This window comes from Salmo salar, chromosome ssa23 (genome assembly GCF_905237065.1).
Source record: "Salmo salar chromosome ssa23, Ssal_v3.1, whole genome shotgun sequence".
NCBI lineage: Eukaryota > Metazoa > Chordata > Actinopteri > Salmoniformes > Salmonidae > Salmo > Salmo salar.
The window spans coordinates 3,372,354-3,389,383 of record NC_059464.1 but is presented as its reverse complement, the minus strand read 5'-3'; the positions used below and the strand labels follow the sequence as shown (position 1 = coordinate 3,389,383).

General features: G+C 42.9%; 1 protein-coding gene across 3 annotated transcripts in view; it reads right to left on the bottom strand.

Annotated features, from left to right (window-relative positions):
- The window catches only part of LOC106583948 (potassium voltage-gated channel subfamily C member 1), a 126,908-nt gene extending 110,568 nt beyond the window's left edge, over window positions 1-16,340 (bottom strand). The window contains exon 1 of one of the 3 annotated variants that reach the window (XM_045705883.1): window positions 15,700-16,340. In XM_045705883.1, coding sequence (XP_045561839.1) covers window positions 15,700-16,317 — 618 coding nt within the window. In that variant the 5' untranslated portion in view covers window positions 16,318-16,340. The remainder of the gene's footprint in view (window positions 1-15,699) is intronic. The other 2 variants (XM_014168651.2, XM_014168655.2) reach the window with 2 other exon arrangements.
- Between the last annotated feature and the right edge of the window lie 690 nt (window positions 16,341-17,030).

The window sequence follows — 17,030 nt, the reverse complement described above, 5'->3', positions numbered from 1 at the left end:
CTCATCTCCTCCTCCTCCTCTTCCTTCTTGCTCCGCCGCATCTCTCTCTCTCTTCCTCCTTCCCGCCAGCCTCTCTCTACTCTCATTCCCCTCTCTCTCTCTCTCTCTCTCTCTCTCCCCTATTCGGAGCTCTGCAGCATTACCGTCATCATTTCAAGAGTCCCCCTCCTCTCACAGACCTGTTCTCTGCAGTGCGCACGCGCACCCACACATTCTCACACACACACATATACATGCACACATACCGATACACTCGGTCTTTGCCTGTAAAGTTCCACGAGGGATTTCAACATCGTGAACACACTGAGAGGGTTTATAATGTGTGTGTGAGATTGAAGGAGAGGTTTATAATGTGTGTGTGTGTGTGTGTGTTATGTTTTAAAGACAGGATGTCTCTCTCCATCTTTCCTTTACTTTCTCTCTCTCTCCCTTTCCATCTCTCTCTCGTGCTCTCACTCTCCATCTCTCCCCCTCTCTTTTCTCCCTTTCCTTCTCTCGCTTTCTCCATCTCTCCTTTTCTCCCTCTCTTAATCTCTCTCAGTCTCTTTCCCACCCTCAGATCCGTTTATCCAGCCCTGTTCAAAAATGAAACCTTGTGGAAGAGAGAAACAGGAGCGGGTCAAGGGAAATTCTGTATGCAATAAACCATTGCTTGGTGTGTGTGTGTGTGTGTGTGTGTGTGTGTGTGTGTGTGTGTGTGTGTGTGTGTGTGTGTGTGTGTGTGTGTGTGTGTGTGTGTGTGTGTGTGTGTGTGTGATGTATTACTTGTCAATTCATTGCCCCTTAGGCAATGTTCGATTCGACTTGGTGGGCCTCACACCTAAATGGCTTGGCTATAATAACTATTCTCTACTCCTGTGTCATTTCTCCACTGGTAATCCAAATGCCATTCACTTATCTCCACTGATCCATAAATACTAATCAAGAATGCAAGGCCTGGCCTTTTCAGCAGCACCTCACATGGTATACTTCCAGGAAATTACAGCTGCATTACAATGGTCATGATTTGTGTTTATAGTACAGAACAGATTTCGCAACAGTTTCCTCAAACTCAAGGTGCTTTACATTGTATAGGGAAACTGGGGTAATACTTTCCACCATTTTGTGGTAAATGGGAGGCAGTTGTGTTTGATATGTCCTATTGACGTTCAATTATATGTTCTAAAGATTTATTTTGTTTCTAATGTGGGCCTAAACATTATTTTGCTGAGCCTATCAATACACATATACAATTCAAGTGTCAAATCAATACAATGAAAGTATTCTCGCCACATCATTGCTTTACCGCGGAAACCTGGTTAGCAGTTTTGATTGAACTGGGCCCTGTAGGGCTATGTGAAGAGGCTAATACAGGGCTGTATGTAAGGAGAACTTGACATCTGCCTGACAAATCCCACAAATCTCCAAAAGCTTCCAGTTCTCTCTCTCTCTCCGGAGGACGGGAATCATCCCACCATCCTATAACCAGAAGAAGAGGGGAAGACGAGAGGGGAGGATGGGAGGAAAAGAATGGAAGAGGGGGGAAATGGGGAACTGAGTGGTAGAGGGGAAGACTGGATTGGAAGAGGGGAGAGAAAGAGAGGGGTGGATGGGAAGTGGAGGAGGGGAGGGGAGAGAAAGAGAGAAGTGGAAGAGGAGAAGGGAAAGAGGGTGTTTAGGTGTTGTTGTGTTATTGCCCCCAGTCCTGTGCCAAATTAGCCATTTTTACACAAGGGGAAAGAGTGTTCCCTCAGGGCCAAGAGGAAAGGCACCCTCCCAACCCCTTCCCCCAGAGGATGTAGAATGAACACAGGCCCTTATTGCTACATCTCCTTTCGATAATAATAATAATACGTTGAATTTATAATGTGCTTTTCATTTCAAAACAATCTCTATAATGGTTCCTATGAATCGAATTAAAGGCAGTTATAAAGGAACAAAAACAAAAAAATTGCACACACTACAAACTCCCAAACTACCTTTTATATGACAAATGTTTCGGTCCAAGGTTTTTTTTTAATCAGGTCAAACATTACAACATATCCATATCATCTCACATTGCAGTGTACTGGATCAAGTTAATTCAGAGGTTTCTTGAGTGTCTCGCTGGCAAGATATAACCCTAGTACTATACCTTAGATAGCCTGTATGACTGGCTTGACCCTTGGACTGAAATCTGTTCGTAACAACTTCTTGTGTCTATCTTTTGCGTTTTACATTATACCTCAACTGATCCCAGGCCTCTTTTAATATTTTTTGCTCTAACTGGTGCTGGTTAGCAGTGAGATAAATAGATCTGATCAGAAATCAGCTGTTAGAGGCATAAAGTGACCAGAGCCAACCCACTGGGCACACACTGGTTGAATCAACATTGTTTCTACATAGTTTGTCAACGTATTGTGACATCGAATCAACATGGAAAATACATTGGATTTGAAAAACGTTATCAACAAGTACTGTTTTCATCTCGTTTCAACCAGTGTTGTAAACATTGAAATTGGGGTAAAGCTTCAACTTAAATACATTGACTTGTATTTAATTGATGGTGTCCTTTGGGCAAATCAGATGTTAATGTAGCCTACATAAACCCAACCTCACTCCGAATGTTACTTTCACACACAGCTTGTGTTAAGAAAAGTTAGAGGAGTTACTTTCAACTAGTCAACATTATTTACGTAGTCTACGCAAATGAGTACGGAAGATGATCAGTGTCTAAACGTGTTGACGTGATAGCTCAGCTGAATCAAACACAGCTTGAATCCAAAGCTAAGTAGTGTAGATAGAGGTAGGCATCTGGATGGTAGACTTGTTCTGACTGATGTGCATTACCTCTCATGCACCAGTAGGAGTCATTGTTCAGCCAGGAATCGTTGGACTGTGACCTCACATTATGTTTCAATATACCTCTTTATTTCGGTTGATGGCAGGACGTTGAAACAATGACGCTGATTCAAACAAACCGTTTTACTATCAACATTGAAACAAGGTCAGATAAAATATGTCTTATCAAATATCAAATTCAATACTTCAACCAGCCAATATATATTGAATGTATGTCTATGTGGAATTTTCAATGCAATTTCATCGTGTACATAGTTGTAATGACTATGTTGAAATTAGATTGATGTAACAACCTGTTAGTCAGGTTAAGTCAATCTATTTAAGTTGGTGTTTTACCCTAATTTCAATGTTTACAACACCGGTTGAAATGAGATGAAAACAGTACTGGTTGATTACTTTTTTCATATCCAAGTAATTCCACGGCACAATACGTTGACAAATTACGTTGAAACAACGTTGATTCATCCAGTGTGTGCCCAGTGGGAAGATCCATCTGCACTGCAGCACCCCGTGGCACACTGCTCTCCTCTGTCTGTCCCCTATCAGCCTAATGGAGAGGTGGTGCTTTGCCAAACTAAACTCACGTGACACAAGTCACCTTGCCTGGGACTTGAAGATTTGTGTTCGCTCCCAGAGGCAAACGCCAAGTCTTTAGCACAGTAGGCTAGCACGGCTATCATGACATTGACTCCAGGGCACACACAGGGCATGGTTCGAATACTTTCAGACTGCATCCTTCCTTTCAGCTGTTCCTCAAGGTTATTACTGATATGTATGATTGGATGACAGAAGGATGCATGTTTAAAGTATAAGAATGGGGCCAGTCGCTGACTAACTGAAGGAAGGAGAAATTATGCATGTTTAGAGTATTTGAATGGGGACAGTCCCTTATGAACTAAAAGGACACTGAAGAACAGCATGTGGTGGTACATAAGGGGTACATAAGGGGTGATACAAAATTAGATGATGCAGGGATTGACAGAGAGAGAAAGTGTGTGTGTGTGTGTGTGTGTGTGTGTGTGTGTGTGTGTGTGTGTGTGTGTGTGTGTGTGTGTGTGTGTGTGTGTGTGTGTGTGTGTGTGTGTGTGTGTGTCAGAGAGGCTATAGAAGGTGGTCCCTGCTGCTACTCAATTCAGGAAGAGAAAAATCAAGAAAAATTGTGGTGCAGGCCATAGCATACTATTGACTGTTCTCTATACAACATAATATTGTTATGGGAAACACAGGGCCTAATCCCTATATGATTCATACCTCTAAACATAAACCTACATACAGTCCATGGTCTGCATTCTGCCTGTAAATAAATTACATCGATTTAATTTATTAGATCGTTCAAAAACAGTCTACATATAAAGTCACCTGTAGGTAGATTACCTCTCACACATGTTACAAAAAACGGTTAAATTAAATTAACACAAATAACGAAGCTTTTTATTTCTATTTTTGACTTCATTCAAAAGCCCCCTTGACTGGGCCCCATGTGCGAGCACCGGCGCTGAAAGCGTTCAGTTCCCCCGACGTTTGTCGCATCTCTCCCAGCAGAGGGGCCCTGCTGCCGCCGCAGTGGATGCAATTCACACGAAACACTCCGAGCTGGTACAATCGACGACTACAAGAGCGAAAACGATGTGGCTCGGGTATACGCTGCAAACCAGCCAGCGCTGTGTAAGGGAAGCAAAGTAACCGGCTGCTTAGGGCGTCACGCACATCCGTAAAAGAAAAGAGAAAGGGGAGAGAACCACGGGCGGTTTTGATGCACACGGTGGTCGGTTGCTTCTGAAAAGCACTCGGCTGCATGGGAATGTGCAACGGAGGTGCAGTAACGTCCAGGGAAAACCACCGGGGGGGAGGTGTGCGTGTCAGTATGGGGAAGAGGAGTGTGCGTGTCAGTATGGTGAAGAGGAGGAGAGATGCAGCCCATCTCCCCTTTTTCTTTCTATATTTAGAGGTAGAAGGGAAGAGAGGAAGGAAGGGGGACGGTAGAGGGGTAGAATCGCAAATAGGATCCAGCTAAACAGAAACCTTAGCAGAAAAACGGCAAGGTGGTGTAAAATGAGTGGAGTGCAACATTTGTATACACAGGGAAATTTGAGACAGTGTTTTCACGCAATGTCAACGATACTCCAAATAAGCTACTCTGTCACATGCGTTTCCCATTACATTTACTAAAGAACAACACAGAAATTCCAATCCGCAGCAGCAGCATTTACATCGGCCACAGACAGACCAATACGACCTGGAAATGAAAGGTTTCCCAGTGGTCAATCCCTCCACAGAGGACCCACTACAAATACCGGTTGGTGATAAATAAAACTGCCGACGGTGAAAGACGAGATCCCTGCCGGCTCGAGCATGCGCGCGAGTAACTCTGAGTGCGCACGACACACTTTTGAAGTATACAGTACAAGTTAATCTAGTTCGAGTTCACACACTCGACATGCGCCGGTTTATTTTCGGAACCCGTGTCCCCTATTCCCAGATTGTTTACAAACACCTGAGGAGAGAAAGAGACAGCCGATAACTTACACACCGAAACAAGGGCGACTTAGCCTCATTTAAAAAGTGGAACACACAACATCAAAGTCATCAAAAACGTTTTTGCTCTTTATCTCTACGGCCACGTCACAAATGAGTTGATTCCTAGGTGAATAGTATTTTTAATGTGCCGTGCAGTAGGCCAGCCTATTTTTACGCTATGGATAGAAAGAAAATAAAGATTTCGTAAGCTATGCAGTTTCCGTTGGTGTGCACATTAACATTGGGAAAATTGATGCCCCTAAACTTATGATAGGCTATACTGTTTATTTTAGGCCTATAGTTTGTTGGGGTCCTCGAGGACTGGAGTTGGATAACACAAAGTGACCCATATGGTTCGAGAATAAACTTTGTTGACTTGTTCCCTTGACGCTCAGTGATGTATCTTACGGAGCCAATGAGACCTGAGAGAGTTGAGTCAGTCAGAGAAGTTCGAACACTTTAGAGACCAGCAGCATGAGCTGAATGATATAACTCAGTGACATAACGCGTCCTCGACAATCAACACATTGAGTAGGCCTAGGCTATAAGTAACACCAACTTGCCTGGTCGCATTGTTGTAACATAATAGTTTGCTGCAAAGTAAGATTGCAAGAGCAGCCATTATACAGTCAGACACTTTAGTTCACATAGAAAAGGCGAGTAAAGTAGAAAGGCGAAAGTAGAAAGGCGAGTAAAGTAGTAAAAGGAGAGGCCTAGGCGCTGTCCAGTGCTGAAATAGGCCTACAGACTGCTGCTGTCCAGTGCTGAAATAGGCCTACAGATTGCTGCTGTCCAGTGCTGAAATACAGAATGTATGGGTGGAGCTGCCCGGTTCTAGAGCAGGGATGGGAAAGCCAGGACGCAGGGGTCGGAGTTGTGCTAAAACTTTCCCCCATCCCTAGCAAACACAGCTGATTAACGTAATTGCATTCCAAACTGCAAATCATGATTTCTTGATTATTGGAGTCAGGTGTGATAGCTGGGGCTGGGGCAAAAGTGTGACACCAAGCAGGCCCCAGAGGATTGGAGTTGCCCGTCCCTGTTCGAGGGGACTGCATTTCAGCTGACAGCTCCGCCTAGGCATGCATCCATTGTTTCTCGCCTCTACTACTGTACCTACTCACCTTTCTACCTGCTCATTTAGACTCAAATGACGGACTCTACTCATATCGTTTGACCAAAATAGCTATAGCATTCCATATAGCCTACATAATATACACAACGGGATAAATCATGGGCAATATGTCAGTTAAAAAAGCGAATACTAATAACCTATAAGCACCATAGGCCTAGAAATGTGGCCACTCTTACATCTGGGGGGAGACTGTAGGCATACTACTAAGGGCTTTGTGTGAAGAATTGGGACTAGAACGAGTTTTATTTAGTAATTAGCCTATTACCTTCATTTACATGAAGTCCATTAAACACTTGCTCATCTATAGCAAATGGGAGAATGAATAGGCTAACTGTTCACCTGCAGGATGTTGTTGGTGGTGTGTGTACAGGTGCCTATAGGAAATATGGTGCCGGGGTCAAATAACTACATGCCGGTAGGTCTATACGCAGATCAGCTGTATATTTGGTCTAGTCCTAAAGAGAGTAATTTGCTATTTTTTTTTGTGATGCCATTTATTCTTCCTCACAAGCGCAGGTCTATCTGGGAGGGGAACACAGCTATGAACGACCGACCGTGTCATCAGCCAAGACGCTTAAGGAGGCGCGTGACATGGACAGAGCTGGATCACACAACGGTTACACAGATATTTTCATGACATGTCATCAAATATCACGCGCTCCCTCTGATATCTAGAGAAACCTCTGTAGCAGCACATTCTCAAAAGCACAATGTGTGTGTGTGTGTGTGTGTGTGTGTGTGTGTGTGTGTGTGTGTGTGTGTGTGTGTGTGTGTGTGTGTGTGTGTGTGTGTGTGTGTGTGTGTGTGTGTGTGTCGTAATTGTAACACGAGTTAAACTGGACCAGGGTCATTCGTGAAGTTTGCAAGGTGGACGAGGGTTCATTTCTCTCTAGAGGTGTGATATTGAGCGCCCGTCAGTCTGAGCGCACACGCACGCACACGCACACACACACACACACACACACACACACACACACACACACATTGTGCTTTTGAGAATGTGCTGCTACAGAGGTTTCTCTAGATATCACAACTATTCAGATACCTATGGTAGTATAATCATTCACACACACACACATGCGCACGCGCCGACACAATATTAATTAAGTTAACATGCTGAGTAAGGACGTGCATAGGCCTGCACTGTATGAGAGTGATAGAGGGGAGCAGGGAGGGATCATACACACACACACACACGCACACACACACACACACACACACACACACACACACACACACACACACACACACACACACACGGCAGAATAATTCAAACTGACCAAACAGCGCAAGCGTAGTACTTGAAGGTGGTCAGAAATTACAAAAACATAACCTTTACGGGCATGATGTGAAAAAGAAGACTAGTCAGCCATTCTAGAGCTTGACAAGCAGTGCCACTAACAGCGGGCACTCGGCTTTCGCCTACCCGCATTACCGCCCTCCCCTCTCCTAGTGTCTGTGTGTGTGGGGGGGGCTTCGTTTTACAAAAACAGCCACGTGAATGGTGCAGACGGAGACATATGGATTCATCAATAAGCGGATACGCATATCCAAGCTTGCAAGGCTAAGCAAACAAAAAAATACGCGAAAGGGGGGAAAAGTGTCCACGTCCAATAGTTTTAGTGCTTTTATTCTCGATTGAAGTCTTAAAAGGGCTAGCACAAACAGCCCCCGATCTCTCCACCTCCCCCTCTCCTCTTCTCCCTTTCCCGTTCTCTCTCATTTTAGACAGCTGCTTCGTGTGTTGCGCTGCAGCAGAAATCGGCGCGCAGTCAGCTACTATCAGCACCGCAGTGCTACGCTATAGCACAACGACAGCGATAGTACGAGAGAGGGCGAGAGAGGGGGGAGGAGGGGCTCGGGGGTCTAGAAGGTGATAATAAGCAATCCAGCGCACACCCCTGCATCCGTGATAATAAAACAAGTCGTGTGTTGTATATGATAAAGAGTTGAGGGATACACTGTCGGCGCCGCAGAGTGATGACGACATTCTACCACCTTACGAAGAATAAGCCACCACCAACCGAGATGCTGTAGTCAGTTATGTAGCCTAATCAATGCTATGTTATAGTCCTTTTGTCCTCTCCGTTCTACACCATTTACCATTATTTCATTCATTTTTCAGAACGTATAATAATATATTACAGACGATTTTATCCAAAGCGATTTACAGTCATGCGTGCACACATTTTACGCATGGGTAGCGCCGGGATTTGAAACACCAATCCAAGAGTTGCAAGCGTCATGCTCAAACCAACTCAGCCATACAGGACCACAGCATGTATTATGTTGCAAACAGGTCAGGGGCCTCATTTATCAACCAATTTGCATGTGCAACAAATTATTTGGATTTATCAAACATACAGTGCATTCGGAAAGTATTCAGACCCCTTGACTTTTTCCACATTTTGTTACGTTACAGCCTTATTCTAAAATGTATTACATCGTTTTTTTCCCCTCATCAATCTACACACAATATCCCATAATGACAAAGAAAAAATAGGTTTTTAGAATAATAAAAAAACATATCACATTTACATAAGTATTCAGACCCTTTACTCAGTGCTTTGTTGAAGCACCTCATGTCCAATCAATTGAATTTACCACTGGTGGACTCCAATCAAGTTGTAGAAAGATCTCAAGGATGATCAATGGAAACAGGATGCACCTGAGATCAATTTCGAGTCTCATAGCAAAGGGTCTGAATACTTATGTAAATAAGTTATTTCTGTTTTTTATATTTTATACATTTGCTAACATTTTTAAAACCCTGTTTTCGCTTTGTCATTATGGTGTATTGTGTGTAGATTACTGAGGATTTTTTTTATTTAATTCATTTCAGAATAAGGCTGTAACGTACTGTAACAAAATGTGGAAAAAGTTAAGGGGTCTGAATACTATCCGAAGGCACTGTATACGCATGTTTTCATGAGCAAATATGAGCCATACTATTTTTGTGTGCTCATGAATGAGCGCTACAACCAGTGGCGGTTCTAGACCATTTCAACTGGGGGGGCCAAGCTGGGGCCAGTTGTACTGTTAGAGGGGCCAGTTACATTAATAACGGATGTAAAAAAAAAAAGAAAGATAGCAAAAATGTCTTATGTAAAGTTAGTTATGATTTCATACTCCACATTTAAGGGGCCCACAATGGGGTCCAAAATTGTTGTCACAGAGGCACTGCCCCCCCCCCCGAACCACTAGTGGCTACAACCCCGCCTGGAAACTTTTTATGGTAACAAAAACTCCCTCATTTTCTGTGGGATTAGGAGATGTTGGAACTGGGCCATGATAGTTTCTAAAGCGCAATGGCAAATTTGATCAAATTTATGTAGAGGTGTGGGCAGAATGTTACATTTTTTTGCAGTGACTTTTTCAAACATAAAATGCATGCTGACTATTGCAAGTGCCAAACACTGGCTGCGCATTGTGCAAGATTGATTGTCTATTGAAGAATTGAAAAGTAAATGCTGCCTACAGCCCACACAAAATAGGAATTGTTGTTCAATATTTTGTTTAGCAATACATGTTATAGGCTCTGAGATTAAACAGGTTATTATGTCGGGCTCCTATCGCACAATACTACTGTAGCCTACTAATACTGTCATAGGCTCCAGGTCTATTTACTAATATTGATGGATAAATAGTAGATTCATATTTGTTGTGTAGTGGGAATAAACCAGTCATGTCAGAAAGAGAGAGACATGCAATGCAATATGATTATGAATTAGGAATATATAATACAAGTCAAATAAATATATTAGGTGACTTGCCGCTATGCAAGCTTATCAACAGCAAATGCATCTGTTTTATCATTAGGCCTAGGTTTGAATGCTTTTATGAGCCTATCATTATTATAATTCCCCTGCATCAAACACCTCCATTTCCCCCAAAATAATGTTTTTTGCTTGCAATACAGTTGATCAACCACTAGGTGTGCATACGCATGGTCTGAGATTTGCGTGGAGGTACAGTATGCACACTTTCCCATCAAGTTAAAAAATGATAAAAACCAACCTTTGCAGGAAAACTGACGGAAGCAAGGTTTAGGGTAGTTTTTGTGCACAAGCACTTTTGATAAATGAGGCCCCTGTTATCTTACTATACTCCAAACCTTTAGGAACCTGGCAGGCAAGGTCACTTGTGCTAACTTATAGGCAAACCATGCCATTCAGCTAGATTTCACTCCACTTGAAACCAAGGATTCACCATGCTTTCATTCTTCAGTAATTCATTCCTGGCTCTGTTAACATCTCTGTTACAAAGGAAGCCTGCAAGAGACAGCAACACAAGCATCTACAACATCCAGTCTCTTCATACAGGCCAAACCAGGGACCAGGCATGCAGGCGCAGCCCGGTCAATACGCTGTCTTGATGTGCACAGTTGACAGAAAATACTATTTTAACACACAATAATCTGGGTCATGGCACAGCTTTGTCTCCATAAATGGATATGGATAATAGAGACATTTAAGCATGAAAAGGGGAAGCAAGAGAGAGAAGGAGAGAACAGGTTTATTGTGGTAGCGACCCTGCTATAGTTACATTTAGTACAGCCACTACCGGGTGGATTAATCATATTGGCACAGGTGAGGGTGTGCTTCCGCTTCCCTCCAAAGTGTGTGGTGGTGTAAAGTCACGTCCCACTTGGGTTAACCCTCTTTATTCTCTTCACAATGTCTTGCAATATGAAGTTCAAAATGGGACCATCCCAAACAACACAAACTCATCTGTGATTGGTTTACTTCTGTTGTGTTATAAACAGTGGTGGAAAAAGTACTATATTGTCATACTTGAGTAAAAGTAAAGATACCTTAATAGAAAATGTCTCAAGTAAATGTAAAAGTCATCCAGTAAAATACTACTTGAGTAAAAGTCTAAAAGTATCTGGTTTTAAATGTACTTAAGTGGTGGAAAAAGTACTTGATTGTCATACTTGAGTAAAAGTAAAAAGTACAAGTGAGGACAGCCAGGGGCACACTCCAACCCTCAGACATCATTTACAAACACAGTATTTGTGTTTAGTTAGTCCACCAGATCAGAGGCAGTAGGGATGACAATGCATTATATTGATAGGTGCGTGAATTTGACCATATTGTTGATCTGCCTGAGCATTCGAAATGTAACAAGTACTTTTGGATGTCAGGGGAAATGTATGGGGGTAAAAAAATAAAAATCTTTAGGAATGTAATGGAGTAAAAGTTAAAGTTGTCACAAATATAAATAGTAAAGTACAGATACTTCAAAGTATTTTTTGCTTAGTTACTTTACACCACTGGTTATAAAGCAAAACAACTTACCATTGTTTTACACTATGTTACTAATAAACCCTGCAGTACAAAGAAAAAGTCCATTCAGAAGCATCAGCCCACAGTTGGCCGATTGCATTGTAGCCTACAGGAAAGCAGGAAAGCTCAATCATGGGGTGGTTATTTCAGCTTACCAGGAATCTTCTCCATGCACATCACACTGTAAACTCCCTCATCTGTGAAAGTAGTAGTACTAGCCCCAATACTGTACATACTTCTATGAGTAGCCCCCAATAGTTTTTTAGATGATAGAGCAGAGGGGCACTGATCAGCAATAGGTCTATCCGGTGTTTACACTCTCCTGTCTGCCATGACAAAAAACAAACTAATTTTAAGTGGTTATAAAAGTAATTTGACATTAGGCCTACTTACACCGATTACATGTATTAATTTCATTCAAGCATTTGAAAATTCAACTGAAATAAATTAACTTTATAGTCTGAGGGGATAAACGACAAATGTGGAAAATTCAACGCCAAAACCAGGAGGGTTATCTTGGCAACACTATCTGCTGAGTAAGCCTGGCAAGAGCCCTAGCTGTAATTTCTCTCTGGGGTATGGTGACATTAGCCCTAGACACTGATCTAAGGTTAGATTTCCATTCCCTCCTCCTATTGGGTAAGGTTAGGATTGGAGGAGAGTAAACTGATCCTAGATCTGCTTCTGAGGGCAACTTCTATATCTGGACTGCCACACTGTCTTCGTCCCAAATGGCACCCTTTTCCCTATAGTGCACTACTTTTGACCAGGACCAATAGGACTCTGGTCAAAAGAAGTACACTCTTATTGGGAATAGGGTGCCTTTTAGGTCGTAGACTCTGAATCTAAGCCCGTTGCGCCCTCTAACACAAACCCCTGGGAAACAAAAGCCTGCAGTATTGTGTTCCCATGGAGACAGCATCCTTGGAGGTCAGGTAGAGGGCCACCACGCCAGGAAGAGAACATCAGGTGAGTTAATCTCATAGAGTTAGACTTAGTAGAACAGATACACAACTTTAAAAACCCACCGCATTGCATAGATAGAATGTCCATTCTACCAAGGACTTGCGTTTAGAAGGACAATGAGCTATAGCCACCCGCAGGACGACTTTTGATATAAATTACGCCTGTTGTGTGATGGTGAATATTCTAGTGTCACTCCATGTACGAAGATCTCAGGCTTAAACTGAAGCAATCAGCCCTATACAGACCATTGATGATTATGCCATTGATGATTATGCCAGAATTCCTTAGTTGCATTCTATTGACACCTTACTTTAAACCTTAAATAGGTCTGTGTGTTCTCTATAGAAGGCATTGGTTCTACTAATTAGATTTATACGTCAAGCCGATACCTGTAATAGCCTATTGTAGCCTGGGCCAGAATACAGCACAGCATATATCCTGTTGCCAGGGAACCACATGTGTTCAGTGTCACCCGCGTGAAGGTGTTAATTTGTGTTTGGGTGCAGGTGTCCACAAGTAAGCCGTTGTAACAGGTAAGGTTACAGGCCTGGCCTGGCCTGCATATCCTCAACAGTCAACACATTTTAGTCAACAGTTCCTGAATACTCATACAGATGTGTCTTTGTTCATTTGTCACAGGTGCAGGTCTGTTGATGTCCCTGTTTCCACACACAGATAGCCTATCACCTCGAAGGAAAACAGCAAAGACAGTGAAAACAGTGAACACTGAAGATAAAGGGCTATATGGTTTGTCATGTTGAAGGGATGAATGTTTATGAAAGGGGAATAACCAACTGCTGGGGCGTAATACCTACAGGGTCACATGTGACATAGGGCTACTGTATGTCACCCTCATAGCTGGCATGCCAACTGCACTGACTAGGCCTACACTGTAAAGGGCTTACCGTGAATTTGTCAGCAGCTTCCAAGCAGCTCAGTGGCAAGTAAAAGTCTGTATTTCACATTACAGTACACAGTATCAAAGCAAGTACTGTGTAATTACACACAGTAAAATACCGTAAAATTAATAAATTCATGAATAAACGAAATTAGTTTAGGGGTTTGTATTTCACAGTATTTTACTGTATTTACAAGGGATTGGTTCAAGTAGTTTGGCTGCTAGGTAAAGTGTTTACAAACATTACAGCATATTAATGAATATTTTGTGTTTTATATCACTTGCACTTCTAGAGTCCTTAACAAAGGCTTCCAAACTGTCAGCGACCACAGGGCAAAACAGACCAAAAGGACATGGCAAAATGCTTAACCATTAAGGTTTAAGACTTGATGCCATTCCCCTTACATGTTAAGTTGATGGGGCACTATAACTACACATATAGCCTCAACAAATATTGTAATTACACTACCATTTGAAATACAGTAATTTTTTCCATCTCACAACAATTTTCCACAATGACCATAACTTACAGTATGCTGCAGTAAAACATTTCAAAAGTATTTTACTGTTGATAATACACAAAATTACTGTATCATTTACAGTTTTCCATTAGTGTATGTCGCCACTAGCAAAGTGAGATAGGCAAATGTAGACAATTGGTCAATCAACATATAGAGGCAAGCAAAACCCTAAACTAACTAAGCCTAAAATAACCCTTCACTTGCATAAATTGAGACTGCGGAGACGAGATGGAGACGTTGATTGGCGGGAAGGACAGGTGCAATGGTGACAGGTAGGTTGGTGACAGATAAATTGGTCAAACAGCAGGTCAAAGGATTAGGTCTAGATTAGAATGAAAAGTGGTGAGTTAATGAAGTAATTTCTGTGGAGGGCAAAAACATGACAAAGGTTCCATTCATTAACGATTTAAAAAAAATGGTTTTGACCTTATTTGAGTTAGGTAAGTGGGCACTCGACTAGTTTACAATACTAGCTGCTTAAAATGCGCCAAAATCACGACCAGGGTGTGCAAAACGCGGGTAGCCTATAGACTGGAGAGGGACGCAGCACGAGAAGGCTTGTTAAAACGAAAAAGTTATTGATGTGAAGAGATACATGGAGAGGAGGTAAAGAGAGGGGTGAAAGTGGGATGGAGAGTGAAAGGCATGGAGATTTAGAGAGATGCGCAACGGGGGAGTGGACAGTGTGGAAGACGAGAGAGTGAGCGAGGAGAGATAATGCTCTAATCGAGATTGAGTGATGCGCTCGATGACAACTAGAGGTCCACAAAGAACGACAATTTAATCAAGCGTAGGAACGTGTGTGTTTGTGTGTGTGTGTGTGTGGGGGGGGGGGTATGCGGTACGCTCGAGACGCAGTGGTAACGGGGAGATAGTGCGTAAAAATGGAGGAGAGAGGGACGAGGAGAGAAGCGTATAGGAATAGAGGTCCGACCAAGTGACTGCGTGAGAGGGAACGAGGTACATGGGAGAGGGTCTCCCCACACAACTTTAACAGTGTACTGTGGTGCTAAATGAAATGATTTGTGAAAATAGAGAAAATAACACACCATAGGCCACAACAGTCAATTTCCAACTGGCAACAACTACTAGGCACACCAGCACTGGTCTGAGTTGGTTGCTTGTTGGAAATTCCTAACGATGTTTATGACATTCACTGTTTTTTTTTTCTTCCAACTAATTTTCCTTGACTATCAAAGCGAACATCACCATCATTCTGACAAGAACACAATGAACACCATTCCAACACACCCTCCCTCATCATAGTAATAACTTTGGACAAAGCAGCCAACTTTCATAGACTGCAGTCTGTACATATGACGTCCATTATAAAAGACGTCAAAGTTATTCAATATATAGCCTAAATAAGCAGTAGGCTATGTGGGATCTCCCTCTTCTAAATCCAGTTTAACATTCCAGTGCACCTGCAATAGACTTTTGTGGGAGGGCAAAACATTTAAGAGGAAATGTCATAACGAGAGAGAGAGCGCGCGCGCGCAATACAAGCGTCGCAACAGAATGTAGCCTATGTATCGTGCTCGAGGGAGGACTCACCTTGGCATTCTTGGAAGAATACGGATCCTCAAAAAGATTCCAGAAATAGGGTTGCCACACACTCCACCAGCTCCTCTTGCGTCCGTCTTCGTGCAGGCACAGCCTCTTGAGCTCTCCGTCCGCAGTCAGCTCCAGGTCGTCTTCCGGCTCCTCTGGCTCCGGCTGCTCGAAGCTGTCCAGCGCCTCTTCGGCATCCCTGTGTTGACGGTAGTTCATCCAGCAGCACGCCTCCACGTCCGTCTCGTCTATGCCCCAGAAGGCGAGCTCCTCCTCGAACAGTGGGCCGCACACATCGTTGGGACAGTGAAGCTTGCCTGTGCGGTAGTAGTTGAGGATGAACGTGAATGTGCCGGGGTGGCGGTCGAAAAAGAACTCGTCGATTTTGGGGTCATAGTCGAAGTTGCTAAACGCGTCCGGATCGGTAAGCCAAGATAAGCGGGTACCGGGCAACGTCTTGAGGGTGCTGCGGTAAGTCTCGTGTCGCACCCCTCCGCAGTTTATTACGATTTTCTCGCTGTCTGACGGACAAGTCATGTCTGCACTGTAACATGCTTTGTTGGGCGACTTGTTCCCACCCTTGCGTCCTTTGAAAGAGGAGACACAAACCGAACTGAGCATAGGGGAAAGGAGGAGGGAGAGGAAAAGAGATAGAACACAAGGGGGAGGGGGGAAGGAGGAGTCTGTGGAGAGGGAAAGAGAGAGGGGTAGAATATTTAGTGGAATAGGATGGAGTATGGAATTGATTTTTTAACATGAGGGTCAAATCTACAGGTGAGGGTCAAATCTTTGAAATATAAATAGACCATTGCTTAACATGTGTGCACCATACATACAGTACCAGTCAAAAGTTTGGACACTCCTACTCATTCAAGGGTTTCTTTATTTTTTACTATTTTCTACATTGTAGAATAATAGTGAATACATCAAAACTGTTAAATAACATATATGAAATCATGTAGTAACCAAAAAAGTTAAACCAATCAAAATATATTTTATATTTGAGATTCTTCAAAGTAGCCACCATTTGCATTGATGACAGCTTTGCACACTCTGGACATTATCTCAACCATCTTAACCTGGAATGCTTTTCCAACAGTCTTGAGTTCCCACATATGCTGAGCACTTGTTGGCTGCTTTTCCTTCACTCTGCGGTCCAAGTCATCCCAAACCATCTCAAATGGGTTGAGGTCAGGTGATTGTGGAGGCCAGGACATTTGATGCAGCACTCCACTCTCCTTCTTGGTCAAATAGCCATTACACAGCCTGGAGGTGTATTGGGTCATTGTCCTGTTGAAAAACGAATTGTACTCCCACTAAGCACAAACCAGATG